Source organism: Salvelinus fontinalis, chromosome 21, assembly GCF_029448725.1.
Source record: "Salvelinus fontinalis isolate EN_2023a chromosome 21, ASM2944872v1, whole genome shotgun sequence".
NCBI classification, from domain to species: domain Eukaryota; kingdom Metazoa; phylum Chordata; class Actinopteri; order Salmoniformes; family Salmonidae; genus Salvelinus; species Salvelinus fontinalis.
Genome location: NC_074685.1, coordinates 30,773,522 through 30,800,573, shown reverse-complemented (window position 1 = coordinate 30,800,573; position 27,052 = coordinate 30,773,522). Strand labels below are relative to the sequence as shown.

Genomic DNA, 27,052 nt, shown 5'->3' with positions numbered 1-27,052 from the left:
ATTTTTCACTGGCTGTCCACTGGTTTCAAAAACAATGATTGATAGGCAGTTTAAACTTCTTGAATTCAACCATTATTGGCTTCAAATAGACATTCAGATTTGTGAACAGCCATCCACAACAACCACAATCCGTAAGGAGCAGATAGCTAAATGAGAGAGCAGCAGTGTGATTCACATCAATGCGCTATGTAGATATCAATAATAAGGGATATCCGTATCGCCGTAGACCACACCACTGCTGTCATCCTTACCTCCAAGTGTTTATTCAAGTTGGATCATCTTTGGATGCCGACAGCAGTCGCACCATTGGAAGACATAGCTTGGGCTGTAGCGTACAAAAGCCTATTCCTGCTCTTTACCCGCGATCCATCAAACACATTTGGTGTGTCATCATAGTGGTCTCTGACTTGTGGTCAGATTCGCTCAGGTGGAACACACTTAAACTTTCACTTTTTTCAATGCTGATTTGAATGTCATCGAGTAAACAGAGAAATGTTGATGATTTTTGTTATCTCTCAAACATCCTTTCTGAATTCAAAAGTAATCATCTAGTTTTTCAAAAGTATCTGCTTACAATATTTTGGCTGGTAACGGATTACTGTTACCGGGTTTTTGTAATCCCTTACATGTAATCCGTTACTCCCCAACCCTGCCTAAACGGCTACTAAGATTACTCAACAGCTTGTCTCACCTTGCTGGCTGGGTGTTTTAGGCCCAGTCCCAGTCCTGCCCCTCAGGTCTGTGATCATACCCCGCCGGGTCACCTGGGAGAGACGGTCCCCTGGCAGAAAACTCGCTAACACCCAGGAAACAGACACACTGGTCAGTCACTGCATCTGGCAACATTCTACCCAAACATTCTAAATGCTATGGATCCCAGGTCATCACATATTAATACATTCTGTTACCGTAAGCCCCTAGATATTTTTAGAACACCGAAATCAAAAGAGATTGTTAGTGGATGGTAGAAGCCTTAACCTGGTCTGTGCAGTCCCAATCTGGAAGTCAGTGTCTCCTGCCCCCCTGACGACGCAGGCCGTCTTTCTGAACGTGGTGTCACCCCTGGAGAGGAGAGGGAGCGGGCTCTCCCAGTCTGGGGTTTGGTACTTGTCCTCCTCCTCCCCCCAACAGACAGACTACGACCTCTGGGACGTCACAGAACGACAAGGTTCATCCTCTATCTCTCTCATTACAGTTTTAGACACGTTTGTTGAAATCAAATTGTTCTTAAAAACCACCCAGATGTGAATACCCTACGAGGTGTACCTGGGGCTGCTGCGGGTGCTGCCGACAGTCTGAGCTGTAAGGGGTCGTGTGGAAGAGGGTCGTGGGGAGGTGGCGGGTAGGTTCAGGGTGCGGTTGGCGTTATTGGGCAGGGTCAGTGGGGTGGTGAGGAGGTCTGTGATCAGACTACAGGCATCGCGGGCCCGCTGATTGTGGTGCTCCAGCAGAACCGTCCTAACGGTTCAAATACACAACATATCAACACACATACACGCTTCTAATACTTGCATGAACACTACCGTGTAGACCAGTTTTATTGCTTCTTTAAATCAGGACAACAGTTTTCAGCTGTGCTAACATAATTGCAAAAGGGTTTTCTAATGATCAATTAGCCTTTTAAAATGATCAACTTGGATTAGCTAACACAACGTGCCATTGGAACACAGGAGTGATGGTTGCTGATAATGGGCCACTGTACACCTATGTAGATATTCCATTTTTAAAAATCTGCCGTTTTCAGCTACAATAGTCATTTACAACATTAACAATTTGTTCAATTTGATGTTATTTTAAATGAAGGAGAAAAAAAGTGCTTTTCTTTCAAAAACAAGGACATTTCTAAGTGACCCCAAACTTTTAAACGTTAGTGTATCTATCTGTATGTCTGTATCTGTGTTCGTGCTCATACTTGTCTTTCTCTTCCTTGATTTTCTTATTGATGTTTATATCTTTGGACGTTGGTTTCTGTGAAGAGAAATGGTGTCTGAATGAAGGCACTGAAAAACGAATCAGAACACAGAATGTAAATGCGAGTCAGAAGCCTCTCACCAGTGTGACTGGGACCGAGAAGGGTTTGCGTTCCCTCTCCCTCTTCTCCTCCCTCTGTCTGCGGTACTCAACCAGTTTCTCCCTCTGTTTCCTTCTCATCCAAACCCTCAGCTCTCGCCTCTCCTCCTCTGCTCGCATGCCCCTCTGTCCCGCCCTGACGCTCTGTTGCTGGTCCAGCCTGCTGTCAATCACAAACACATCACTGCTGAGAGCCAGTAAAAAGTGCTCGAGATGGTGACAATCAGAGGAGGAGTAGGTTTAGAGCTGTTCACCGTGAAGGTTCCTACCTGTTGAGGCGGGCAGCTTGGGTGTGCGACAGTCCCAGTGCCGTGGGGGAGATGCCTCCCTCCCTCACCAACTCCGCCAAGATGTCTGCCACATCACTCAGCCCACTGAGACCCAGAGTCTCCTCTGCCCATCTGAGGAAGACAGGAAAGGCAGGAAGAGAATAATAAACCACAATCACATCTACATCTATGGAATAATGCTCACACAGAGGGTAACCAACAGTGATCATTTAACATGTTCCTAAATAGGATTACCGATATCAGTTTTCACATACTTACTTTCCAGGTGCTCCATCCATAGTGTCTGTCAAATCTGCAAGAGGAACACAATCAACATACAGCTTACTAAGTAGGATGATACAGATCTAAATGCAGCCGTCCAATGTCTCTTCCAAGTATGTCGACCTGAAACACAAACTAGCACAAACCAGAGACATGCAAGTACCAGGTGTACCATTACAAGGTGAGCGTGCCTGTATGTGGGATGTAGCAGCTTTTGAATTCTTTTATTTTTATTTTACCTTTATTTTACTAGGCAAGTCAGTTAAGAACAAATTCTTATTTTCAATAACGGCCTAGGAACAGTGGGTTAACTGCCTTGTTCAGGGGCAGAACGACAGGTGTCCACTCGCAGTCTATCGGTTACAGCACAAGTGCGTATGCAGAGTTAGGTAACAGCAGTGAGTCCCAGCCAGGTATGTGTGACAGTGTGTGTTGACACGGCTCTCACCTTGACCCATGTCCCACACACGCTGCTCTGGTTCTGGTCTGACGGGAGACAACCACAGGCCTGCAACCACAGACAAGACAGAGATGCCATTCAACCACAGACTGATCCCCCAGTTGATATACTGTAGACCTCAGGTCAGACAGCCTGGTTAGAGGCACAAAGCAGGGATGTGTGGTGCTCGGGTAGACAGACACTAAAGTTACAGCTGTGGTGAGCCAGTAACAGGAGTATTAGATGGTAGCCTGGTAACTGGAAACGGCACAACAGACCACTACCACCTGCCGAACCACTAGGGACTCATAAGAACTACAATCACACTAACACCATCATGGCTCATCATTATCTACTAGGGAGATATTTCCATTGGATCCAATGGCCAATAATATATCAACAATGCCATGACAAGGTAAGCTAATAGCGATCTGTTGACACATGTTATGAATTGTTTTATGAGCACAACTATATTCCCACAGTGGGAATGCTTGCTGGAGAGTGCTGCTATACCTGTTGGTGTGGGCTGGTGCAGGGTCGAGGTGCTCTGGACGGCAGGAGTGTGAGGAGAAAGAGAGAAGGGCTGTTTCACACCCCAAGGAGCAGAGCTGACTACGACACTATCAGGTCCTTCCTCCTCCTCCTCCTCCTCCTCCTCCTCCTCTTCCTGTCGAAGACCCGCTAGCTCAAGGTCATGGTGCACGGACAGATGTGATCTCCACCCTGCTCAAATGGAGAGGATACACACACATACAGAGTCAGGGGGGGTATGGCAGAACTGTTGTTGTTGTCTGGTGTCAAGCGTTTTAAGCCTGGCGCACGTTTCCACGTCGTAACGGTTAGCGCATATATTATGGCAACATTTGGTTACGTTTTGGAGTCTCCTCACAGTTTATTTTAATTTTTTAGGCTGTTTGAGCACACAAGTCGAAGTTCAGTAGCTGAAGTCCACGCCCCTTCTTCTGTGACTTGTCAAAAGTACTACTCCGAGTAGGAGTGGGAACTATGGACGGGGTTCTTCAATGAAACATGTTGACATTCTAAGAGAGACAACTAGTTTCCATGCACATTTTTGAAAGGAGTATGCGAGCAGAGGCGTCCGCGTCGCCTAGCCCGAATTCTGCTAGAAGCAAACCTAACCTATGAATGCAGACGCCTTAACTGTGGATCTGACCTTCTGGTGAGGCGGCCAGAGTGACTGTCTTGTTCACTGGTGTTCTTCCCTCCACCCTTTCAGGAGCCATGGCAGGACCCAGAGTCTCAATGGTGCTCACCAGCTAAGAGAGGGAATACTTCATTTTACACATACGGACTATCAGCAGACTCACTGACTTGCCAATCATCAGGCCGACAAGTGGACACAGGCAGGATGAGGTGTAGATATGTAAATCCCAAAGCTACGTTACCAGTCTGGTATTGGCAAACTCGCTCTCCATGTGATCTGCAATGTTCTGCAAGGCAGCCAGCTGGGCGTCCATCTCAGACAGACGGGCAGACGCCTGGATCACTGGGGCCCTGGATGGAGCTCCGCGATGGGTCTCCAGGGAGCGGCCTGGGGCTCTCCTCTCCTGCAGCAGACTGCGAGTCACTGGGTCTCCACTGGGCTCAGGGTGGGCAGCTGGAAGGGACGCTACAGAGAAGCCTGGAGGAGACACAGGACATATTACAGACAGAGGCAATATACGGAGTACAACGCTGTTGTTTTAGCAGAGTGAATCGATTATATTGACTCGGACCATCTGGCTGAGCTTGGGGTTGGTCGTCCTCTGTGCTGGTGTCTGCAGTGAGTTCCGAAGGGGCTGAGTTGGTGACGGAGGCTGCCAGCAGGTGGAGCTGTGCTGAGGTGGGGGGAGAGGGCTGAGAGGGGTTGACGTTATGATCCCGCACCGCAGGGCGGGGGCACGATGTCAACTCCTGTAGCAGAGCCCCATCCTCCAGATCTATCACATTTATGAACTGACGACCCTGTGCGTCCGGAGAGGAAGGGAGAGAGAGATATAAGACCATTAAGTAGAATTTCATGAAATTCCTGAAACAGTATAGATGATCTGTATCGGTGTACTGAACGTTCCACTCGATTCTGTCATTAAATAGTCCTCTCACCGTGTTTCTCTCTGGTCGTTTCTCCCCAGATGTCTCTGTGTCGTGGACAGGAGGGTCTCTAGGGAACCGCAGATTCAGGAACAATTCAGGAGGGAGAGCAGCAGGTCCAGAAGCAGCAGAAGTGACAGTAGGTTGGGCAGAAATGCCTGTATCTGAGTGAGGAGAAGCTGGGTCTGTGTTGGTACAAGCATCATGGCTCTCAGGAGGCCTCTTGTGTGTAGAGGCAAAGGCATGGAGCTCAGCTGCAGTAGACAGTGCCCTGTCCACCAATCCCTGACCAGTCAGCACGGAGTCAAAGGTCCCAAGAGGAAAGACATAGCCCTCCCCAAGAACAGGCTCTGCAGGCTCGTCCTCATTGCGCTCTCGCGGGAGTATGATGGAGTCCTCTGGTCTAAATGTGACCTCTGCTTTCTCTCCCTCTCTCTTCAACCTCTCCACTTGTCTCTTCTGCCTCCTGCTGGAGTTGGTTCTGGTGGAGTGTGTTGCTGGGGTAGGGTTCTGTGCCTGTGGGTCCACTCTGAGGAGTTGGAGTCTGGCCTCTGCCCCCCTCTGTCTCCCTGCAGCCCAGCCCATCAGCTCCCCCAGAGGGATGAGACGTGGCACGCGGGCCGGAGGGGTGGCTTCGGGCAGCATCATCCTAGGAGGGTCTGGGTCTCTCTGGAGTAACTGTAGTCTGGGGTTGTGGCCCGTGGCTGCTGGGGTGACAATCAGGGGTCTGGAGGAGTGTGGGAGGGGTATGAGGGCGAAGGTCGTAGGGGGGCGTGGGTCAGGGTGGAAGCGGAGGAGGGGGAGGCCGTGGACAGGGGGAGGTCTGTGTGATGGGAGGGTAGGAGGGAGGTGAGGGGGCTCAGCCCGTCTGGACCTCTCCACCCTGGTCTCTGGATTCTGGAGCGGGGGCAGTGTGTTCCTGGGGGCCTGGTTGGAGGGATAGTGGGCATACTGTGTCAGATTGAGGTGTGATGGTGGCGCGGTGGACTCTCTCTCTGCCTCCCTCGTTCTCTCCTCTGCCCTCCTCAGAGTGGCTGGGTCATACTGGCTGGGGTTCAGGTGGGGGGGCACAGTAGTGCTGGGTCTCCTCTCAGACGGGGGTCCCCAGGCCTCACGTACAGCGGCCGTGTTACCATGCCGCTGGAGGGACAGCAGGGGAGGGTGCAGCTGAAGGAGCTTCAGTCCTGAGCTGTAGGGAGCAGGAACCTGTGAGCTACCACCAGAGGGCAGTAGCAGAGGGGCACTGCAGGTGTGGTCCACAGTGGTCTGAAGCCCATGAGAGGATGAGATCAGCATCCTGGTCTCCCCCTGGATATCTCTCAACGGCTCAGGGTGGACGGCCAATGGCTGCATTTCGTGGATGGGGGGTTGGTCTGTGGGTCTGTCTCCCCCAGACGGGGACTCCGAGGATAAAGGGGCCTGAACCGAGCTCTGGGTCTGGGGCATAGGGGACATGTTGTTCTGGGAGGGGGTCCGATTCAGGTGAGGGAGGAGAGTGTTAGGGTGGGACAGGGGCGCATTGGGGTGTGGATAGGGCACATTGGACTGGGCTGGGAGTGTGTTGTTTTGTGACACTGGGAGGTTGACAAACGACGCTCCGACCACCTGCATCAAACTCATGAAGTTGATCTGCTGCAACTGAAGAGAGAAACACGAAGCAATCATGAAATAGTCCATGGCTACATACATACATTTATGTATTTTCCTCTGCCTTGTCTGATGTTCATATTTATATCCACCTGGACCAGTCTGAATAGCTCATCCTGCAAGAGCTGTCTGACAGGGTCTGTCTGGGCAGGCAGGGTCTGGATGGGAGCAGAGGCAGGGGTCGTATTGGTGCTCCCCTGGGGCAGCCCGCCGTTAGGGGCAGAGTCTGCTGCCTGAGCCCCAGCCTGAGGCCCTGCCACGGGAAGGGGTTGGAAGCTGGCACGGGGAGGGACGTCTGATCCTGAACCCTCACTCGGAGTTCTGAGGAGAAAACAGACCAAGTGAATGTCACAAATGCAGATTTGAAGTGAAGGGAACCAAAGTACCTCTGTAATATTATTATATGGAACTAAAGGCTCACTTACATATTTCTTGTCACTTCTTCAGTAATATCTGATGGTCTTCTCATGGAGCCATGAGACAGCAGATTCTCTGCCTCCTCCTCTCTAGAACACACGAACATTCATGTAAACATAAACATTATGTGAAATGACTTTTCCAAAGAGACATAAAACAAGCCCTCTAGTAACTGGCAGCTTTGGTTACAATCCACATTGTCGGTCACAAGAAATAGAATGAATAGAATCCATTTCTATGGTCTGTCATACCAAACTGTAGCCTCTGTTTACTATCTGTTTACTTCTGTTTACTATCACCACGGTAACAGCAGCCTACCAACTCACCTTGGCCAACCAGCCACGGTTGCCTTTGGCTCTGGTGTCAAATAGTAAATGAGAACAACAAAACAAAATTACTTTTCCCTGTGTTTCCCACACCCAGAACTCACTGAGAGCTGACAATGTCCTCTTCCCTCTCTGAGCACCGTAGATCTGCCAGCGTTAATGCCTGAGGAGAAGAAAGGATAGACAAACTTAAGTGACCAGGTGCCAACCCAACACTTCATCTAGAAACATAGAGGAACGGTCATGGTGTGTTTGGCAGTGCCCACCTGGCCTGGTGGGCTCAGTGTTGGACGGAGGCTCTTGATGTGGACAGAGATGTTGGGGATGGAGAGAGAGGCTGATGACCTCAAGGCCTGGTCAGCATTGCTGTCCTCTCCTTTTTCAGCAGAAAGGTCAAGCTTGTTGTCTGGGAAGTCTGCCACCCCACTCTCAGGGTTTATTAAGGTCACTCCCACAGGGTCAGAAAGCTGTGAGGTCTCTTGGGATGTCACTCGTTCCACCCCCTCAGTCTGTGACCCACTGTAGAACAGAAATATATTAAGATCCTCTCTGAGCCATAAGAAAATGATAAAACACTCATGCACACACTCACTAGGACAGTTCGCAGTGTTGGGGATCCTGGCCTGGCAGAGTAATGGGTGTGCCAGCTGATGCAGGGTAACCTGTATCCACACTGCTCTCCCTCTCCAGCTTCCAGCCCACCTCAGGCTGCAACACTGGAGCCACTGTCCACTGCCTCTCTGGAACCTGGGGGTGGAGGGGGAGAAAGGAGAGAGAGTGTTTACGGGCATATTCAATCACTCCCTATCCCAGTCTGCTGTCCCCACATGCTTCAAGATGGCCAGCATTGTTCCTGTTCCCAAGAAAGCTAGACCCACTTCAATTTGCTTACCGCCCCAATAGATCCAAAGACAATGCAATCGCCATCACTCTGCACACTGCCCTATCCCATCCGGACAAGAGGAACACCTATGCTGTTCATTGACTATAGCTCAGCATTCAACACCATAGTACCCTCCAAGCTCATCATTAAGCTCGAGGCCCTTGGTCTGAACCCCGCCTTGTGCAACTGGGTCCTGGACTTCCTGACGGGCCGCCCCCAGGTGGTGAAGGTAGGAAACATCCCCTCCACTCCGCTGATCCTCAACAATGGGGCCCCACAAGGGTGTGTGCTCAGCCCCCTCCTGTACTCCCTGTTCACCCATGACTGCGTGGCCTAGCATGCCTCCAACTCAATCATTAAGTTTTCAGACGACACAACAGTAGTAGGCTTGATTACCAACGATAACGAGACAGCCTACAGGGAGGAGGTGAGGGATCTGGGAGTGTGGTGCCAGGAAAACAACCTCTCACTTAACGTCAACAAAAAAAAAAAAAAGGAGATGATCGTGGACTTCAGGAAACAGTAGATGGTGCACCCTCCTACCCACATCGACGGGACTGCAGTGGAGAAGGTGGACAGCTTCAAGTTCCTTGGCGTACACATCACTGACAAACTGAAATGGACCACCCACACAGACAGTGTGGTGAAGAAGGTGCAACAGAACCTCTTCAACCTCACGAGGCTAAAGAAATTTGTCTTATTACCTAAAACCCTCACAAACTTTTACAGATGCACAATTGAAAGCATCCTGTTGGGCTGTATCACCACCTGGTACGGCAACTGCACCGCCTGCAACCGCAAAGCTCTCCAGAGGGTGGTGCGTTCTGCCCAACGCATTACCGGGGACAAACTACCTGCCTTCCAGGACACCTACACCACCCGATGTCACAGGAAGGCCAAAAAGATCATCAAGGAAAACAACCACCTGAGCTACTGCCTGTTCACCCTGCTATCATCCAGAAGGCGAGGTCAGTACAGGTGCATCAAAGCTGGGACAGAGAAATAAAAAACAGCTTCTATCTCAAGGCCATCTAACTGTTAAACAGCCATCACTAGCACATTAGAGGCTGCTGCCTATAGGTATAGACTAGGAATCACTGGCCACTAAGGAATGGAACACTATGTCACTTAATGTTTACATATATTGTATTACTCATCTCATATGTATATACTGTATTCTATACTATTCTACAGCATCTTAGTACGTTCCGCTCTGACATCGCTCGTCCATATATGTATATAGTCTTAATTCATTCCAACTTACATTTGTGTGTATATGTTGTGTACTTTATTAGATATTACTGCACTGTCGGAGCTAGAAGCATAAGCATTTCGCTACACCCGCAATAACATCTGCTAATCACGTGTATGTGACCAATAACATTTGATTTGAGATAAGAAAGGAAACCTGTCAGAGAATTCTGGTCTATGCCAAGTCTGGTGGTTCTCATCACTCATGGCACACAGTCCACGCACATCTCTAAATCTGGTTAATAAACAGTTCATAGAACACTATCTACTCACCTGTAAGTTTGCGCTGTAGTGGTCCATGCCTAGCAGGGCGGTGGTGTACCTGTGCTCCAACATGCTGAGGGCCGTGAGCACCGCAGGAGCCGAGGCTTTGACCCGAATAACCACCCCACCTCCAGCTACCTCTCCTCCACCCGCCTCCCTCTCCTTTATCCGGCTGGGTTGTCCCAGCAACACCTTCTTATCAGCCCAGCGCACCATCCACTCCAGAAGCCTGCCCAGCCCTGGGAACTGGGCCTCCAGCTTGGGCTCCAGCTCCCGCTGCAGTTCTACAGCCTCCACGGAGCACAGGGGCCCGAACGCCCAGCCCTCCGATGGTTGCTCCCAGGGAACAGAACTCTGACTGGGGCTAGACTTCGAGCCGAGGCGGCTTCTTTGAGGTGTGGGTTCTGGACATGGGCTGGCTGGCCTGGCCTGCAGACTGAAGCCAAACAACCCCTGCTCCCTGCCGGTCCTGAGCCCAGGAAGAGACAGGACACTGACAGACATGCTGGGTCTGGGTGTAGGGGGCTCACTGTGGAGAAACGAAGGGGTGGTAACGAGTACTGGTTTGTAGCAGTGTCCTGCTCTGAACACGGGGGCGTCACTGCCCCCCTGTCTCCTGGTCGCTTGGCGCCCATCTCTCTGGCGACGGCGGAGGGTGGTGAGGACATCGAAGGTGAGGGAGTGCAGCTCTCGCTCTCTCAGCTGGCTACAGAAGCCCTTCAGCAGGGGAGGGTCACAGCCTGCGTCTGGCTCAGGGCCGTCCTTCTCCAACACGTAGCTGAGGAAGAGCTCCAGGAAACGCAGGTACTCCTCATCCTCCAGCTCAAACTCCCAGGTCCCCACCACGGGCAGGGTCAGAGAGGGGCTGTCCTCCCCCACAGGAGGGTCCTGGGCTGGGCCCGTGCAGCTCTGGTCTTCCTCCTGGATGTTCCCACCCTCAACTACTTCTACTTGACTTCCAGGCTTGTCTGCTTGGTCCTGCACCCTCACTCTCTTGCTGATGCTGAAAACAAAAATAGTTTACACCACAAATTCCGCCAAAGAGAAACTTTTGTACAATCAACTTGCCTGACGTTGCCACAATGGCCATAAAAGTACAAGGTTTAAAAGTAATGATTGATTTCTTAACAAATATTTCTGACAGATACAAATTTCATGAAGAAAGCCTGAGTCTACTTGTGAGGAGGCCTGCTGTGCAGGTCAGGAGAGAGAGCCACGGAGTTCTCGGCCGTGTCTCCATCGCTGTACACCAGGGGGCGCCCACAGTCCGTCAGGGTGCTGTTACTCAGACTGGCCCCCAGGGAGAATCTCTCTAGCAGGGCTACAGCCCCCTGCCCTCCTCCCCCCCTGTCCTGCTCCTCCTCCCTCTCCCATAGGTAGAGCTCCAGGGGAGCCAGGTGCCTGGCCAGACGCTTCAGGTCCTTCCTCCTCTGTCTGAGCCGCTCCTGCACCAGAATCATCATCACCTCCTCTCCCTCCTCCTCATCCCTCTTCTTACCATTCTGTCCTGAGGCTAGAAGAGAGAAAGAGAAGGTCAAGGAGCGAATGAAGATTAGTAAGAAACATTAGCATTACCTTACGCCAAGATAGTGGGTTTGATTCCCGGGACCATCCGGACGTAAAATGTATGAACGCATGACTAAATCAGATTTGATAAGTGTCTGCTAAATGACATAGATTATTTTTTACTCTCTTCACGTTCTGCTGGGCAGAAAGGTGAAGAGCAGTGACATTAGTAGATAGTAGTGACCTGGGACAGTGCAGTGCCTCAGTCTCCGCAGGAGTGAGTTGTACTTCTCTCTCAGAGGGACCCTGACTGACTCCTCCTCCTCAGGGAAGGCCTGCACCAGAGTCTCTGCCACCTGGAGGAAGACACCAGCCTGGGGTAAGAGACGTGATTCCACTCTACTTTATACCTGTCCTGTGTGGGACGCGGAAAAACACAATGAACCGAATAGGAATGCCTGTGAATGAGGTGACGGCCGGCTCAGGTTTACCAGGGTTACAGGGGGTAGTTCAGAGACCAAGCTGAGGAGGGTGTCCTGGATGATCTCCTCAGCATTGAGGAATCGGGAGAAGGGAAGGAAACGACAGGCCCAGTGGAGAGCCTCCTCGCAGGCTGCGGCCACCTCGCTGTCATCTGCTGGGACCTACAGGATGAAATACACACACAAACAGGTTGTTAACAGATCATTGATAATAGAGGATCCCACACACACACACACCCACACACAGGCTGAATAAGATACACCAAGCAACACAGGAAAAAGGCCTTTGTGTGGTACCTGGGGATCTCTCCCATGGTTCCTTGCAGCCTGATACTTCCTGCAAGACATTGAGAGCTGGTCTCTGACATTCAGCATCCAACACAGGCCACACAGCTCCCTGAAGCAGACTGGAGGAAAAAGGCTCTGAATGAGGCCATGCTTCAATGGATGAATGTAGTTCAATGGTGTGACACACAGTAAAAAAGTATCTTACTGATAGTTTGTATAGTGACAGAGTCCATGGTTCCGTCCCCACTGGGTCCCAGTCTGAAGAATCCACTGCGGGTCACAAACTTCATCAGAGCCTCTGGGAAGGCCTTGGTCACACACTGCTGCTGGGAGTACTTCTGACGGATCTAACGACCGACCACCAAGTTAGTCCCCACGAGACTCAGCGTAACACTCCAAATCATCTCATTTCACTCAAAAAGATTGTGTGAAGGTGACTATCTATTCTATAAAACAGATAGCAGGGGGTTTAGAGGGTGTGGGGGAAGAGGGCTGGAGACAGGGGTAAGAACAGGATAGCAGGGGGGAAGAGGGCTGGAGACAGGGGTAAGAACAGGATAGCAGGGGGGAAGAGGGCTGGAGACAGGGGTAAGAACAGGATAGCAGGGGGGAAGAGGGCTGGAGACAGGGGTAAGAACAGGATAGCAGGGGGGAAGAGGGCTGGAGACAGGGGTAAGAACAGGATAGCAGGGGGGAAGAGGGCTTGAGACAGGGGTAAGAACAGGATAGCAGGGGGGAAGAGGGCTGGAGACAGGGGTAAGAACAGGATAGCAGGGGGGAAGAGGGCTTGAGACAGGGGTAAGAACAGGATAGCAGGGGGGAAGAGGGCTGGAGACAGGGGTAAGAACAGGATAGCAGGGGGGAAGAGGGCTGGAGACAGGGGTAAGAACAGGATAGCAGGGGGGAAGAGGGCTGGAGACAGGGGTAAGAACAGGATAGCAGGGAGGAAGAGGACTGGAGACAGGGGTAAGAACAGGATAGCAGGGGGGAAGAGGGCTGGAGACGGGTAAGAACAGGATAGCAGGGGGGAAGAGGGCTGGAGACAGGGGTAAGAACAGGATAGCAGGGGGGAAGAGGGCTTGAGACAGGGGTAAGAACAGGATAGCAGGGGGGAAGAGAGCTGGAGACAGGGGTAAGAACAGGATAGCAGGGGGGAAGAGGGCTTGAGACAGGGGTAAGAACAGGATAGCAGGGGGGAAGAGAGCTGGAGACAGGGGTAAGAACAGGATAGCAGGGGGGAAGAGGGCTTGAGACAGGGGTAAGAACAGGATAGCAGGGGGGAAGAGAGCTGGAGACAGGGGTAAGAACAGGATAGCAGGGGGGAAGAGGGCTTGAGACAGGGGTAAGAACAGGATAGCAGGGGGTTTAGAGGGTGTGGGGGAAGAGGGCTGGAGACAGGGGTAAGAACAGGATAGCAGGGGGGAAGAGGGCTGGAGACAGGGGTAAGAACAGGATAGCAGGGGGGAAGAGGGTGTGGGGGAAGAGGACTGGAGACAGGGGTAAGAACAGGATAGCAGGGGGGAAGAGGGCTGGAGACAGGGGTAAGAACAGGATAGCAGGGGGGAAGAGGGCTGGAGACAGGGGTAAGAACAGGATAGCAGGGGGGAAGAGGGCTGGAGACAGGGGTAAGAACAGGATAGCAGGGGGGAAGAGGGCTGGAGACAGGGGTAAGAACAGGATAGCAGGGGGGAAGAGGGCTGGAGACAGGGGTAAGAACAGGATAGCAGGGGGGAAGAGGGCTGGAGACAGGGGTAAGAACAGGATAGCAGGGGGGAAGAGGGCTGGAGACAGGGGTAAGAACAGGATAGCAGGGGGGAAGAGGACTGGAGACAGGGGTAAGAACAGGATAGCAGGGGAGAAGAGGGCTGTAGACAGGGGTAAGAACAGGATAGCAGGGGGGAAGAGGGCTGTAGACAGGGGTAAGAACAGGATAGCAGGGGGGAAGAGGGCTGGAGACAGGGGTAAGAACAGGATAGCAGGGGGGAAGAGGGCTGGAGACAGGGGTAAGAACAGGATAGCAGGGGGGAAGAGGGCTGGAGACAGGGGTAAGAACAGGATAGCAGGGGGGAAGAGGGCTGGAGACAGGGGTAAGAACAGGATAGCAGGGGGGAAGAGGGCTGGAGACAGGGGTAAGAACAGGATAGCAGGGGGGAAGAGGACTGGAGACAGGGGTAAGAACAGGATAGCAGGGGGGAAGAGGACTGGAGACAGGGGTAAGAACAGGATAGCAGGGGGGAAGAGAGCTGGAGACAGGGGTAAGAACAGGATAGCAGGGGGGGGAAGAGGGCTGGAGACAGGGGTAAGAACAGGATAGCAGGGGGGAAGAGGGCTGGAGACAGGGGTAAGAACAGGATAGCAGGGGGGAAGAGGGCTGGAGACAGGGGTAAGAACAGGATAGCAGGGGGGAAGAGGGCTGGAGACAGGGGTAAGAACAGGATAGCAGGGGGGAAGAGGACTGGAGACAGGGGTAAGAACAGGATAGCAGGGGGGAAGAGGGCTGGAGACAGGGGTAAGAACAGGATAGGAGGGTTCAGTGCCTTGTGTAGGAGAAATGGAGGAAATACCTTGTCTAGGCGATGTCGGGAGCGTCGCAGGTGGCTGATGTACCACTGGGCAGCTGGACGGGAGCAGCGGGCAGACCTCAGGAGCAGCAGCACCCTCTGGAGGACCCCTGACACCCTGTGACGGGACGCCACCTCCAACAGCTGCCCAAACCCCCCTGACGGGTCCTAAGTAACAATGACAGATAAATCAGACTCTCTCTCAAGGGACAGTCAAGGCGGAACAACATGGTTGTGGAACGGAATTGCAGAATCTGAGGACAAAGTGAGGGAAATGATCTCTGAGTAATTGAAGATGGACCACAGGAAGATTGAGATGGAGCGCGTCCACACGACTGGAAAACCCCCCACCGGCCCAGGTGACAGGCCCAGGCCGATATTGGTCAAGTTCCCGAGGTTCAAGGACAAGGTAGCTGTTCTGGAAAGAGCCAAGAACTTGAGAGGAATGTATATCTTCCTCAACGAGAACTATCCTGAAGCTGTGCACCAGAAGAGGAAAGAACTGATCCCAGCCATGAAAGCTGCCAGAGCGTGTGGGGACATTGCTTACATCCGCTATGACAGGCTCATTGTCCACCCTCCCTCCCAGAAGCCTGGAGGGGATGAGAGAGCCAAGCCTATGGGTTCGTAGCTTCAACCACTCAGCACAGACACGCACGCACACAAATTGATTAATGGACTGCTGAATGTATAGATTGTTTTATCTTGCTTTGTTTGGTCTTTTCAGTATTATGTCTCTCTCTGATAAGCTACCCAGGAAAGGACTGAAAATGGCCCATATTAATATATGTGGCCTTAGAAAGGTCATGAAATCAATAACTTGCGAACATCAGATAACATTCATATAATTGCCATTTCTGAGACTCACTTAGATAATTCCTTTGATGATACAGCAGTAGCAATACAAAAATATAACATCTATAGAAGAGACAAATGCTTATGGTGGAGGTGTTGCTGTATGTATGTATGTATGTATGTATGTATTCAGAGCCATATCCCTGTAATGCTTAGAGAAGATCCTATGTCAAGTGTTATTGAAGTGTTGTGGTTGCAGGTTCACTTGGCACATCTAAAGCATTTTCTTCTGGAGTGTTGCTATAGGCCACCAAGTGCTAACAGTCAGTTTCTAAATAATATGTGTGAAATGCTTGATAGTGTATGTGATGTAAACAGAGAGGTCTACTTTCTTGAGGACCAGAATATTGACTGGTTTTCATCAAGCTGTCCGCTCAAGAGAAAGCTTCTTACTGTAACCAGCGCCTGTAATCTGGTTCGGGTTATTAATCAACCTACCAGGGTGTTAACAAACACTACAGGAACAAGATCATCCACATGTATCTATCACATTTTTACTAATACTGTAGAACTTTGTTCTAAAGCTGTATCTGTACCCATTGGATGCAGTGATCCCAATATAGTGGCTATATCCAGGAAAGCCAAAGTTCCAACAGCTGGGCCTAAAATAGTGTATAAGAGATCATACATTAGATTTTGCTGTGACTCGTATGTGGATGATGTTAAACATATTTGTTGGTCTGATGTGATTAATGAGTGGCATCAAGATACTGCAGTTGATGAATTTATAAAATTGTTTCTTCCAATTATTGATAAACATGTACCTGTTAAGAAACTGACTGTTAGAACTGTTAAGGCTCCATGGATTGATGAGCAATTGAAAAACGGTATGGTTGAAAGAGATGGGGCAAAAGGAGTGGCTAATAAGACTGGCTACACATCTGACTGGCTTACTTACTGCAAATTGAGAAATGATGTGATTAAACTCAACAAAAAGAGGATGGAACTGTATTATGAAGACAAAATCAATGACAAAGAATGATGGAAAAAAAACTTTACTTCAAATGAAATTATGGGCAGAAAGACAAATTCAACTCCATCTTCATCGAATCTGATGGCTTATTCATCACAAAACCATTTGATGTTGGCAATTATTGTAATGATTATTTCATTGGCAAAGTGGGCAAACGTAGGCAGAAAATGCCAACAACGAACAGTGAGCAATTGTATTCATGCATAAAAAATAGATATATTGAAAGAAAAGCATTGGAAGATTGCATTTTGTAAAGTTACAGTGGGAGAGGTGGATTTTTTGTTGTTATCGATCAATAATGACAAACCTCCTGGCATTGACAACTCAGATGGAAAGCTACTGAGGATGGTGGCTGACTCTATAGCCACTCCTATCTGTCATATTTTTAATCTGAGCCTAGAGGAAAGTCTTTGTCCTCAGGCTTGGAGGGAAGCCAAAGTAATTCCACTACCCAAGAGTGGTAAAGCGACCTTTACTGGTTCTAACAGCAGACCTATAGTCTTGCTGCCAGCTATTAGCAAACTGTTGGAAAGAATTGTGTTTGACCAAATACAATGCTACTCTCCGTAAACAAATTAACAACAGACTTTCGGCATACTTATAGAGAAGGGCACTCAACACGTACTGCACTGACACAAATGACTGATGATTGGTTGAAAGAAATTAAGAAGAAGAAGACTGTGGGAGCTGTACTGTTAGATTTCAGTGCAGCCTTTGATATTATTGACCATAACCTGTTTTTGAAAAAAACTTGTGTTATGACTTTTCAACCTCTGCCATATCGTGGATTCAGAGCTATCTATCTAATGGAAGTCAAAGAGTTTTCTTTAAATGGAAGCTCCTCTAATGTCAAACATGCACAGTGTGGTGTACCGCAGGGCAGCTCTCTAGGCCCTCTACTATTTTCTATTTTTACCAATGACCGGCCACTTGCATTAAACAAAGCATGTGTGTCCATGTATGCTGATGATTCAACCATATACGCATCAGCAACCACAGCAAATAAAGTCACTGAAACCCTTAACAAAGAGTTGCAGTCTGTTTTGGAATGGGTGGCCAGTAATAAACTGGTCCTGAACATCTCTAACACTAAGAGCATTGTATTTGGTACAAATCATTCCCTAAGTTCTAGACCTCATCTGAATCTGGTAATGAATGGTGTGGCTGTTGAACAAGTTGAGGAGACTAAATTACTTGGCGTTACCTTAGATTGTAAACTGTCATGGTTAAAACATATAGATTCAATGGTTGTAAAGATGGGGAGAGGTCTGTCCGTAATAAAGAGATGCTCTGCTTTTTTGACACAACACTCCAAAAAGCAAGTTCTGCAGGCTCTAGTTTTGTCTAATCTTGATTATTGTCCAGTAGTGTGGTCCAGTGCTGCAAGGAAAGACCTGGTTAAGCTGCAGCTGGCCCAGAACAGAGCGGCACGTTTTGCTTTTAATTGTAATCAGAGGGCTAATATTAATACTATGCTCACCAGTCTCTCTTGGCTAAGAGTTGAGGAGAGACTGATTGCATCACTTATCTTTATAAGAAACATTCATGTGTTGAATCCCAAACTGTTTGCATAGTCAACTTACACACAGCTCTAACACACACACTTCTCCCACCGGACATGCCACCAGGGATCTATTCAGACCCCAAATCCAGAACAAATTCGAGAAAACGTACAGTATTATATAGAGCCTTATTGCATGGAACTTCCTACCATCTCCTATTTCACAAATAAACAGCAAACCTGGTTTCAAAAAACAGATAAAGCAACATCTCGCGGCACAACGCCGCTCCCCTATTTGACCTAGATAGTTTGTGTGTATGAATGTATGTATGTAGTTCTGTCCTTGAGCTGTTCCTGTCTATTGATGTTCTGTATTATGTCATTCTGTATTGTTTCATGTTTTGTGTGGACCCCAGGAAGAGTAGGTGCTGCTTTTGCAACAGCTAAATGGGGATCCTAATAAAATACCAAATATATAGATAGAATAACACCTAAAGGTTCCATTTCTAGATATTTCTATATTTTAAGTTTTGAATAGTGGTGGAACATTGTCTCAGTCCCCCTCCCTTCAAATTGGGTGTGGTTGTACTCCAGGGTTCTCCCCAAAGAATGTAAGAGAGGCGCAGGAAATGGCAGTTACAGGTGTTCAAAAACACAAACATCTCTGAGTCCAAAGGCTCTGGGCATCCCCCCCGGCCTTACTCAGCAGCACCATCTTGTTACAACATTCTGGGGAAACGCTGTGCTCTGTAGTACCTGTGTGTTGGGTGCAGGCTGGGGGCAGTAGAGTGGCGGTGCAGGCAGGTACAGGCCCATAGGCACCAGAGCAGGAAGGCAGGAGGACAGGTCTTTGGCTGAGTCCAGTAGAGCACCCAGGGGCTGGGACAACACATCTACCCCAGCCATGACTGACGCCTTCAGGATCTCCTGCACTGAACCCTGCAACAACTCCACGTCCTCACCCTCCAGAGAGTCTGAAAGAGAGAGAGAGAGATGAGAATGATAAAGGCGATGAAAAAAGAAAAGTGCATATGAGCGATAGAGACAGAGAGATGTGGAGGCAAACTGTATTGTAGAATGGAGTAGCCGAAGTCCACCGTCAGGCACAACACACCTGTGAAGCTCTTGTAGTTCTCCTCGTCTCCTTGGGTCTCCTCTGACCTGGCCTTCCTGCCCAGTAGAGACTCCAGCTGACCTTGAAAGAGGCTCACAGGCTCAAGGGCAGCTGGGAGATGTAGTTCTCGCCACCTGAGCCTGAGGTAGCAACAGACAACCATCAGAAACTCACAAAAGCTCATTGACTTAATCATCACAATCCACATACACGTCTCAGTGGTGAATTGATGAGCTGGCAGCTCTAACACGTACAGACAAACACACACTGACCCGGTGAAGTCGCAGTGCTCTGTGGAGTAGGTGGTGTAAGCCAGGCCCAGGGAGACTGCAGTCTTCCAGTCCCCCAGACGATGAGCCAGCCAGGTGGCCTCCGGCAGCAGCCCCCCTTGTAGCAGCAGGTCCAGGGCATAGCCCACCGTCCACACCTCTGACAGCTGCTGACCCCGCACCGCCCCTGCCACGCCCTCCTGGCACAGGGGCACCAGGCGCCCAACACCTGGGGCTGGAGAGAGTGGACACAGACATAGATATAAACACACTGGCCAACACACTGGCCTGTATGGAACAATAATGTGTGTGTGTGTTTGATGGAGAAGTTTTTACCACGGGGGAGGTGTAAGGGAGGCAGTACATCCACACTGTGAGGGGGCAGGATGAGAAGGGGCTGGTTGGTGAAATATGAGGCCATGAACCTTCCCAGAGTCTGTACTACAGCACAGGCTGCCTCCCTGTGGACCTCTTCAGGCAGCCAGGAGCCAGGAAGAGCCTCCTCTACAACCAACAGATAAATAAAGTCAATGTCAACAAGCAACAATATATGACTTTCAAAACTGAAGCCAATTTTTATCAGTTTGGATTTTAGCGCTATGTAAAGCCAAAAGTATAATTTTGGGGGGGTAATCTCTTCTTCCAATGAACCTGGATTGACCAAGATCCATACACACCAGCGCTGTGGGCACTATCGTCCCCATGTGGTCCAGCCTGATGGAGTAGCAGACGGGCCATGTGGTCCCCCAGCCCCTGGGCCTCTTTCAGACGGTACTGGAACAGCAGTCCATACAGCAGGGACAGCAACAGACGTGTCTCCAAGAACGCACTCCGAGGCCCACCTGGGGAACAGGAGGTGACACCTTTAGTTTCAAACTGTCCCCCAAAACCACACATATCAACTAAACTATCCTTCTCACCTCTCTCACTCTCTGCCCACAGCTCAGCTCTCCAAGCCTGAACACTCTCTGAGTAGGAACCAAACAGGAAGTGCTGTTCCCCTGGGGACCCAAAAGAAGGTTGCCCATTTGAGTCATCACTTATTTACAGTACCACTTCAATGTACAGAAACCAGACAACCCCCCAACTTTATAGTCCTCACACAGGCTCCCGTTCATCCTACCTGTATAGCTCTGCAGAGTGGGCCCTTCCTCCAGCCTTTCTCCCATCCCCTGTAGAGCTGTCTGGATCTGGGACAAGATGACAGACACACGGCCCTGCTCCTCCTCCCAGCCCGTACCACTCCTACGGTACCTCAGCTCCTCCCAGTACTGCAGGGTGTGCCTGTATACTGCACGCCACGCTCCCCGCAACCTGCCGAGTCATAATGTCCGAGGGATATGAGAGAGATCAGACTAAAGAGACAAAAATGACACTATGTTAAAAATCAATCACACGCCCACTCTCATGAATACACACACACGCACAAGCGATTGACTCTACCTGCTAGAGGGCCGCTGGGAGAGAGGCAGATCCTGTTGTGATGGCCCCCCTCCCTCCTCCTGCAGGAATAGCACACAGTAGACATCTGTGTGGGCACATTTCTGCTGGAGGCTGTAGGTGTGGTCCATACTGTGGGAGGTCAGCTGCAGGAGGAGCAGAGCTGTGGACAGGGTCTGGGAGGAGGGCTCAGAGCTAGCCTGGCCAGTCTGATAGAGGTCAGGGGGCGAGGTGAGGAGCAGAACCACTAGCTGTTGAGTAAGCTCCACAACCAAACCCAGGCAACTCCTCCCCCCTGTGTGAGGGGCACCCCAGGGGAGGAAAGAGAGAAGGCTTCTGAGGAGCTGGAGGAGGCGGGAGGAGAAGGGAACGGAGCTGTTCTTTCTCTTTCCCGTGTGGGAGCTGGGGATGGAAACTAGACGGAGGAGAGCAGCGAAGCGGACCGCACAGCGGACCGTGTGCTTCAGCAGACACTCTCTCTGCTCCACAACGCCACCTAATGACACACCCAGAGCCCACGCTGTCAGCAAGCTGCCCTGGACCCCCCGGAGCTCAGGAGGGAGGGTTGGGGGACTCCTCTCTGAGTCCGCAGAGCTAGCATCAGGGTCAGGGTGAGGACTGGGGTCAGGCTCAGCCAGGGTGTCTGAGAGGGCATGGAGGGTGTCGAACATGGAGGCAAACTCCAGCCGTCCTCGGTCCTCCACATGTGAACCAGCGGGCGGTCCTTCAAGATCAGAGTCATCCTCAAACAAAGCCTAAGGAAACACACACACACCTTAACATTTACTATGACAAAGAGAAGATAATATTGAGTGAGTGAGTGAGTGAGTGAGTGAGTGAGTGAGTGAGTGAGTGAGTGAGTGATTGAGTGAGTGAGTGAGTGAAAATCAGCTGATGGACAGACCTGAACTCTCTGGATCAGCTCCCTGGTGTCCCCCAGGCCTCCCTGGTCCTGCAGGAAGAGGGGCAGGGTGGATGTAGCTGTGGCTGTTGGGGTAGGTACAGGTGTGGGCCTGGCTCTCAGCTCCTGCAGACTGCTACTAGGATTCAGACAGGATATGGACTCCAGCCACGCCCTGGCATGGGGCTGGGAAAAGAGAAGGTAGACAGCAGGAAAAAAAGAGCAAACAACAAGAGAAATATACAGGCCCGTTTTATCTTAGCTATTGACCAAATTATTATTGAGCATTTCAGCAACTACACAACAACAAAACAATGAAATGCACTGGAGCCAATTACGTTCAACTCACTCCCCTCTCCTGACCCCTCACCTGTGTTCGCTCCAGTGCCCGGCTGGCACTCTCCAGGCCCTGGCTGGTGTCGTGCAGCAGAGCCCTGAGGAGGGTGGCGGGGGAGGGCTGCTCAGGTACCCGCAGCACTGTGGCCATGTAGCCATCAGACACAATGAGGTAGGGCAGCCGCGGGTGCCAGGTCACAGAGTAGCGCTGTCTCAGGACATCCCGTACAGACAGGCTGGAGCTGGACAGAGGGTCAACTCCAGCCCCCCCGACAGAGACTGGAGGTCTGAGGAGAGATGAGGGGGTGATAGTTAGAGGAGGGTGAGAGATGATTGGGAAAGGGGAAAGTGAGGGGAGAGATTAATATAGAATGGGAAAAAGCATCCCCATTCATGTGTATATTATAGTAGTATAGTAACATGCTTTTCAAGGGGACAGGCTTGTACAGTGCATTCGGAAAGTATTCAGACCCCTTGACTTTTTCCACATTTTGTTACGTTATAGTCTTATTCTAAAATTGATTAAATAGTTTTCCCCCCTCATCCATCTACACTCAATACCCCATAATGACAAAGCAAAAACGGGTTTTTATAAAAAACTGAAATATCACATTTACATAAGTATTCAGCCCTTTACTCAGTACTTTGTTGAAGCCCCTTTGGCAGCGATTATAGCCTTGAGTCTTCTTAGGTATGACGCTACAAGCTTGGCACACCTATATTTGGGGAGTTTCTTCCATTCTTCTCTGCAGATCCTCTCAAGCTCTGTCAGGTTGGACGGGGAGCTTCGCTGCACAGCTATGTTCAGGTCTCTCCAGAGATGATGGATCAGGTTCAAGTCCGGGCTCTGGCTGGGCCACTCATGGAAATTCAGAGACCTATCCCTAAGCCACTCCTGCATTGTCTTGGTTGTGTGCTTAGGGTCGTTGTCCTGTTGGAAGATGAACCTTCGTGCCAGTCTGAGGTCCTGAGCGCTCTGGAGCAGGTTTTCATCATGGATCTCTCTGTACTTTGCTCCGTTCCTCTTTCCCTCGATCCTGACTAGTCTCACAGTCCCTGCTGCTGAAAAACATCCCCACAGCATGATGCTGCCACCAACACTTTACCGTAAAGGCCTGATGGTGGAGTGCTGCAGAGATGGTTGTTCTTCTGGAAGGTTACCCCATCTCCACAGAGGAGCTCTCGAGCTTTGACAGAGTGCTCAGTTTGGCCGGGCAGCCAGCTCTAGGAAGAGTCTTGGTGGTTCCAAACTTCTTCCATTTAAGAATGATGGAGGCCACTGTGTTCTTGGGAACCTTCAATGCTGCAGACATTTTTTGGTACCCTTCCCCAGATCTGTGCCTCAACATAATCCTGTCTCAGAGCTCTACGGACAAGTCCTTTGACCCCATGTCTTGGTTTTTGCTCTGACATGCACTGTCAACTGTGGGACCTTATATAGACATGTGTGTGCCTTTCCAAATCATGTCCAATCAATTGAATTTACCTCAGGTGGACTCCAATAAAGTTGTAGAAACATCTCAAGGATGATCATTGGAAACAGGATGCACCTAAGCTCAATTTCGAGTCTCATAGCAAAGGGTTTGAATACTTAGGTAAATAAGATATCAGTTTCTTTTATTATACATTTGCAAACATTTCTAAAAACCTGTTTTCGCTTTGTCATAATAGGGTATTGTGTGTAGATTGATGAGGAAAATGTTTTATTTAATGCATTTTAGAATAAGGCTGTAACGTAACCAAATGTGGAAATAGTCAAGGGGTCTGAATACTTTTTGAATGCACTCTACCAACTATGTAGAAATAATCATCAGAAATGTCAGTGATTTATTTTGTGTTTCAAGTGCCATCAAGCTAGTGAGAAAGTGAATTCTGTTTAGGAGATAGCGCTGTGTGCTGTGTGGAGTATCAAGACCAACACGTGTTAACCCCTCAAATACTGACAAGAGAAAGAGGACACAATGACCATGTTGGAAGAGAGCGAAGAAATAGAGAAAGAGGATGACTACAGATTAGAGAGAAGGAGACAGGAAAAGGAAGTAGAGAGACTAATGGATCAAAACAGACATAAAATAGAGTGTGTTCAAAATCAGTTTGACATTCTATGGCTATGGATGGACTGATTGGTGAAGAGAGTATCACACTGATGGTATATTTCCTGTTGGAGAACTTATGGAACACTTGAACAAATCCAAATTGGTCAGGGTGGCTACAATATGTAGGATTATCAAAACTGACCCTTCCATTTCAAATGGGTTGCTTATATTAATGGAATCATTCTCATGTTTACCTGTAAGTGACTAGCGGATGCAGGGGCAGGAAGTGAGCAGGGCCAAAGTCCACATTGCACCCTGAGGTAGACAGAGAGAGCAGCCCCCCCAGACGAGCCAGCATGAGGAAGGAGCCCCTCTTCAGCACACAGGCCAGGTAGAGCCCTCCCGCAGCCCAGCTCATACTGCCCACCCAGTACGACCTGCAAGATACAAGGGTGTCATCTTTATCATCTAAAACACATACAGTGCCTACAGTACATACTCCCTGTTATAGTCGTGTACCTACCTCACATATTTAGAAGGAATGACGAGTTTCTTGCTGCCACATCCCCCCAGTCCACTGGAGACAATCATAAAGTTCTGAGTGCTGACAAAGAGAACCTGCGTAGCCCTGGGGTCTCTTTGGTTCAGGACTACAGCTAACAGCAGGCCATCAGGGGAGAAGGCTGGCACCAGTGACCCCCTGGACCTCACTGGACGACAAGGTGGTGTGAGGCAGGACATGGGGTATGTCTTAGTGACCCAGCGTACACTGTACCCCACAGGACTGAAGGAAAGACATACATCCCAATCAAAGATGTTCCAGATGAGCAACGTGAGAACAAAGATCTTTGATTGTATTATGACAATAAAAAGGTATTAAGAGGAGTGTAAAAGCTCGAGTGGCAGTATTGACCCCTTGACCCTGAGAAGTTGTTCCCAGTCCACTCACCTGCTCCTCTGACCCTCCTCCCATTGGATCTTTAAGAAAGTGACACTTAGCTCCACCTCCGAGGTGAAAACAAAAGCTGACAAGCAGATATCACCCACTGCCTGGCGGTAAAACAAGGAAAAGACAGGAAGACATGATAAGGGCATGACAAACGTTCCCTAGGGAAACTAGTTTTCCAACTGGATCCTGTCTATCCCTGTGGACAGAGTAGACCTTCTCACCTCCCCTCTGACGAAGATGCTGTGTTGAGATGCCTCCTTGTCCTTTGGGGATGGCAGAGCAGTGTTTCCAGGGTGCTGTATCTGAGCCCAGCGTCCTCTAGCAGTACCATCCCGTACCCCTGACAGGTCACGCACGTCCACACACTCCCACAGGAACACCTGCCCTGTCACAGTCAACAGCAGCACCCGCATTCCATCCCCTGAAACCACCAGAGACAGGCACACGCCAGACCCTGTGTACATGCCCACACATACGCAGTAAGTACATGGAACTATGTTGGCAAGCTTGAACATGGCTTATTGTAACAATGGCTTGAGCACATACAGACCCTGTGCTGCAGTGACGAGCTGAGCTTCTGTCGGGACTGCTGCCACGGTCTTCAAGAAGTCTTTGTCCCTGCTCCATAGAAACATCTCCCCTGAGACCAGCAATCCGGCAAGCCACACACCTACAAACAGAATTTATTTATTTTTATTTCACCTTTATTTAACCAACAAGTTCTCATTTACAACTGCGACCTGGCCAAGATAGAGCAAAGCAGTGCGACACAAACAACACAGAGTTACACGTGGGATAAACAAATGTACAGTCAATAACAGTGTGTGCAAATGTAGTAAGATTAGGGAGGTAAGGCAATAAATAGGCCATAGTGGCAAAATAATTACAATTTAGCAATGACGATTACTGCCGTGTTTCTATGGAATCAAATGGTGTTGAAATGTAAAGGCCACTGAAAGCGTACCGTTCTGGGATGCGGCCATGGTTACCACCCTGGGGAGCAGGGGCTGCAGCTTGGGGGTCTTCTTCTTGGTGCGTCCAGACACCATGTTGATCTCACTGATCCGCTTGTCATCCAGCAGGAAAACAGACTCCTTCTCCTGGACAAATCAACCGTTTGATACAGTCACAAACTGCACAGATACTACTGTTTTCAATACTAGTCCATTTCATTGTTCAAGCCGTGCAATCAAATGATTTGCATTATCTAGTGATGGATGTCAATATCTCTGTGTGGATGATTGACAGTTCAGAGTCCTCACCAATCCGAGCCAACAGAACCGTGGCCATGGTTTCTTCCGTTTGATGCTCGATGACAACACAACCTCCAGCTTCAGCTCCATCTTTAATCGATAACGTTAGCGTACTCCCTTGCTAGGTGTTGATGGGGAAGTCATCATGCATCATCTTCAATCATCTCAGGTCGAGTTGATGTTCTGTAATGGTAAGGACAAGCTAGCTAAACGAAATGCCGAGAAGCTATCACAGGTCAGACATCACACAAGTCAAATGGTGCTAAAGTGATTTAGCTGGTAGCTAGCTAGCATGTATGCTATTTTGGCGTCCACAAACAACAAGGAAGTGTTGGCTGGCTGGCTAGCTAACGTTAGCTAGCTAATGCTAACACCGACCCAACATATTTGCACTTAATCTCAACAGTAATCTCTAATGTCATTCAAATATTTTTCTTTTTTACAATTACTGCAATAGTTCGACCTACAAAAATAATGGAAAAATGCATTTTAATACCATCATTTCGAAGAATTTCAAATTTCCCTCCGCTTTCTGTGTCGGGAGAGACATCCCCATGATCCTGACTCCTCCTGAGTAAAGCCACAGCGTTGCCTTGGAGCTAGACAAAGCCAGAAAATAGTTTTTTTTTTGTGCCAAATGGAAATAGCT

At 49.6% G+C, this 27,052-nt stretch overlaps 1 protein-coding gene across 3 annotated transcripts in view; it reads right to left on the bottom strand.

Annotated features, from left to right (window-relative positions):
- The window catches only part of cplane1 (ciliogenesis and planar polarity effector 1), a 32,533-nt gene extending 5,500 nt beyond the window's left edge, over positions 1–27,033 (bottom strand). Inside the window, exons 1-43 of one of the 3 annotated variants that reach the window (XM_055874739.1) lie at positions 26,900–27,033; positions 26,413–26,586; positions 26,115–26,250; positions 25,701–25,820; positions 25,372–25,604; positions 25,151–25,251; positions 24,725–24,985; positions 24,456–24,638; positions 22,200–22,452; positions 21,833–22,015; positions 20,932–21,683; positions 20,612–20,802; positions 20,409–20,489; positions 20,166–20,330; positions 19,825–19,992; positions 19,492–19,723; positions 19,220–19,359; positions 18,862–19,079; positions 14,780–14,944; positions 12,421–12,562; positions 12,225–12,334; positions 11,937–12,089; positions 11,690–11,801; positions 11,116–11,452; positions 9,949–10,942; positions 8,134–8,288; positions 7,808–8,060; positions 7,646–7,704; positions 7,224–7,304; positions 6,891–7,119; positions 5,164–6,789; positions 4,797–5,025; positions 4,467–4,702; positions 4,235–4,337; positions 3,574–3,783; positions 3,070–3,129; positions 2,619–2,652; positions 2,340–2,471; positions 2,053–2,233; positions 1,913–1,968; positions 1,267–1,458; positions 979–1,145; positions 692–796 (exon numbers count right to left, since the gene is read on the bottom strand). In XM_055874739.1, coding sequence (XP_055730714.1) covers positions 692–796; positions 979–1,145; positions 1,267–1,458; positions 1,913–1,968; positions 2,053–2,233; positions 2,340–2,471; positions 2,619–2,652; positions 3,070–3,129; positions 3,574–3,783; positions 4,235–4,337; positions 4,467–4,702; positions 4,797–5,025; positions 5,164–6,789; positions 6,891–7,119; positions 7,224–7,304; positions 7,646–7,704; positions 7,808–8,060; positions 8,134–8,288; positions 9,949–10,942; positions 11,116–11,452; positions 11,690–11,801; positions 11,937–12,089; positions 12,225–12,334; positions 12,421–12,562; positions 14,780–14,944; positions 18,862–19,079; positions 19,220–19,359; positions 19,492–19,723; positions 19,825–19,992; positions 20,166–20,330; positions 20,409–20,489; positions 20,612–20,802; positions 20,932–21,683; positions 21,833–22,015; positions 22,200–22,452; positions 24,456–24,638; positions 24,725–24,985; positions 25,151–25,251; positions 25,372–25,604; positions 25,701–25,820; positions 26,115–26,250; positions 26,413–26,493 — 9,619 coding nt within the window. In that variant the 5' untranslated portion in view covers positions 26,494–26,586; positions 26,900–27,033. Of the gene's footprint in view, positions 1–691; positions 797–978; positions 1,146–1,266; positions 1,459–1,912; positions 1,969–2,052; positions 2,234–2,339; positions 2,472–2,618; positions 2,653–3,069; positions 3,130–3,573; positions 3,784–4,234; positions 4,338–4,466; positions 4,703–4,796; positions 5,026–5,163; positions 6,790–6,890; positions 7,120–7,223; positions 7,305–7,645; positions 7,705–7,807; positions 8,061–8,133; positions 8,289–9,948; positions 10,943–11,115; positions 11,453–11,689; positions 11,802–11,936; positions 12,090–12,224; positions 12,335–12,420; positions 12,563–14,779; positions 14,945–18,861; positions 19,080–19,219; positions 19,360–19,491; positions 19,724–19,824; positions 19,993–20,165; positions 20,331–20,408; positions 20,490–20,611; positions 20,803–20,931; positions 21,684–21,832; positions 22,016–22,199; positions 22,453–24,455; positions 24,639–24,724; positions 24,986–25,150; positions 25,252–25,371; positions 25,605–25,696; positions 25,821–26,114; positions 26,251–26,412; positions 26,587–26,899 lie in introns of those variants that run through there. The other 2 variants (XM_055874740.1, XM_055874741.1) reach the window with 2 other exon arrangements.
- Positions 27,034–27,052: the final 19 nt, after the last annotated feature.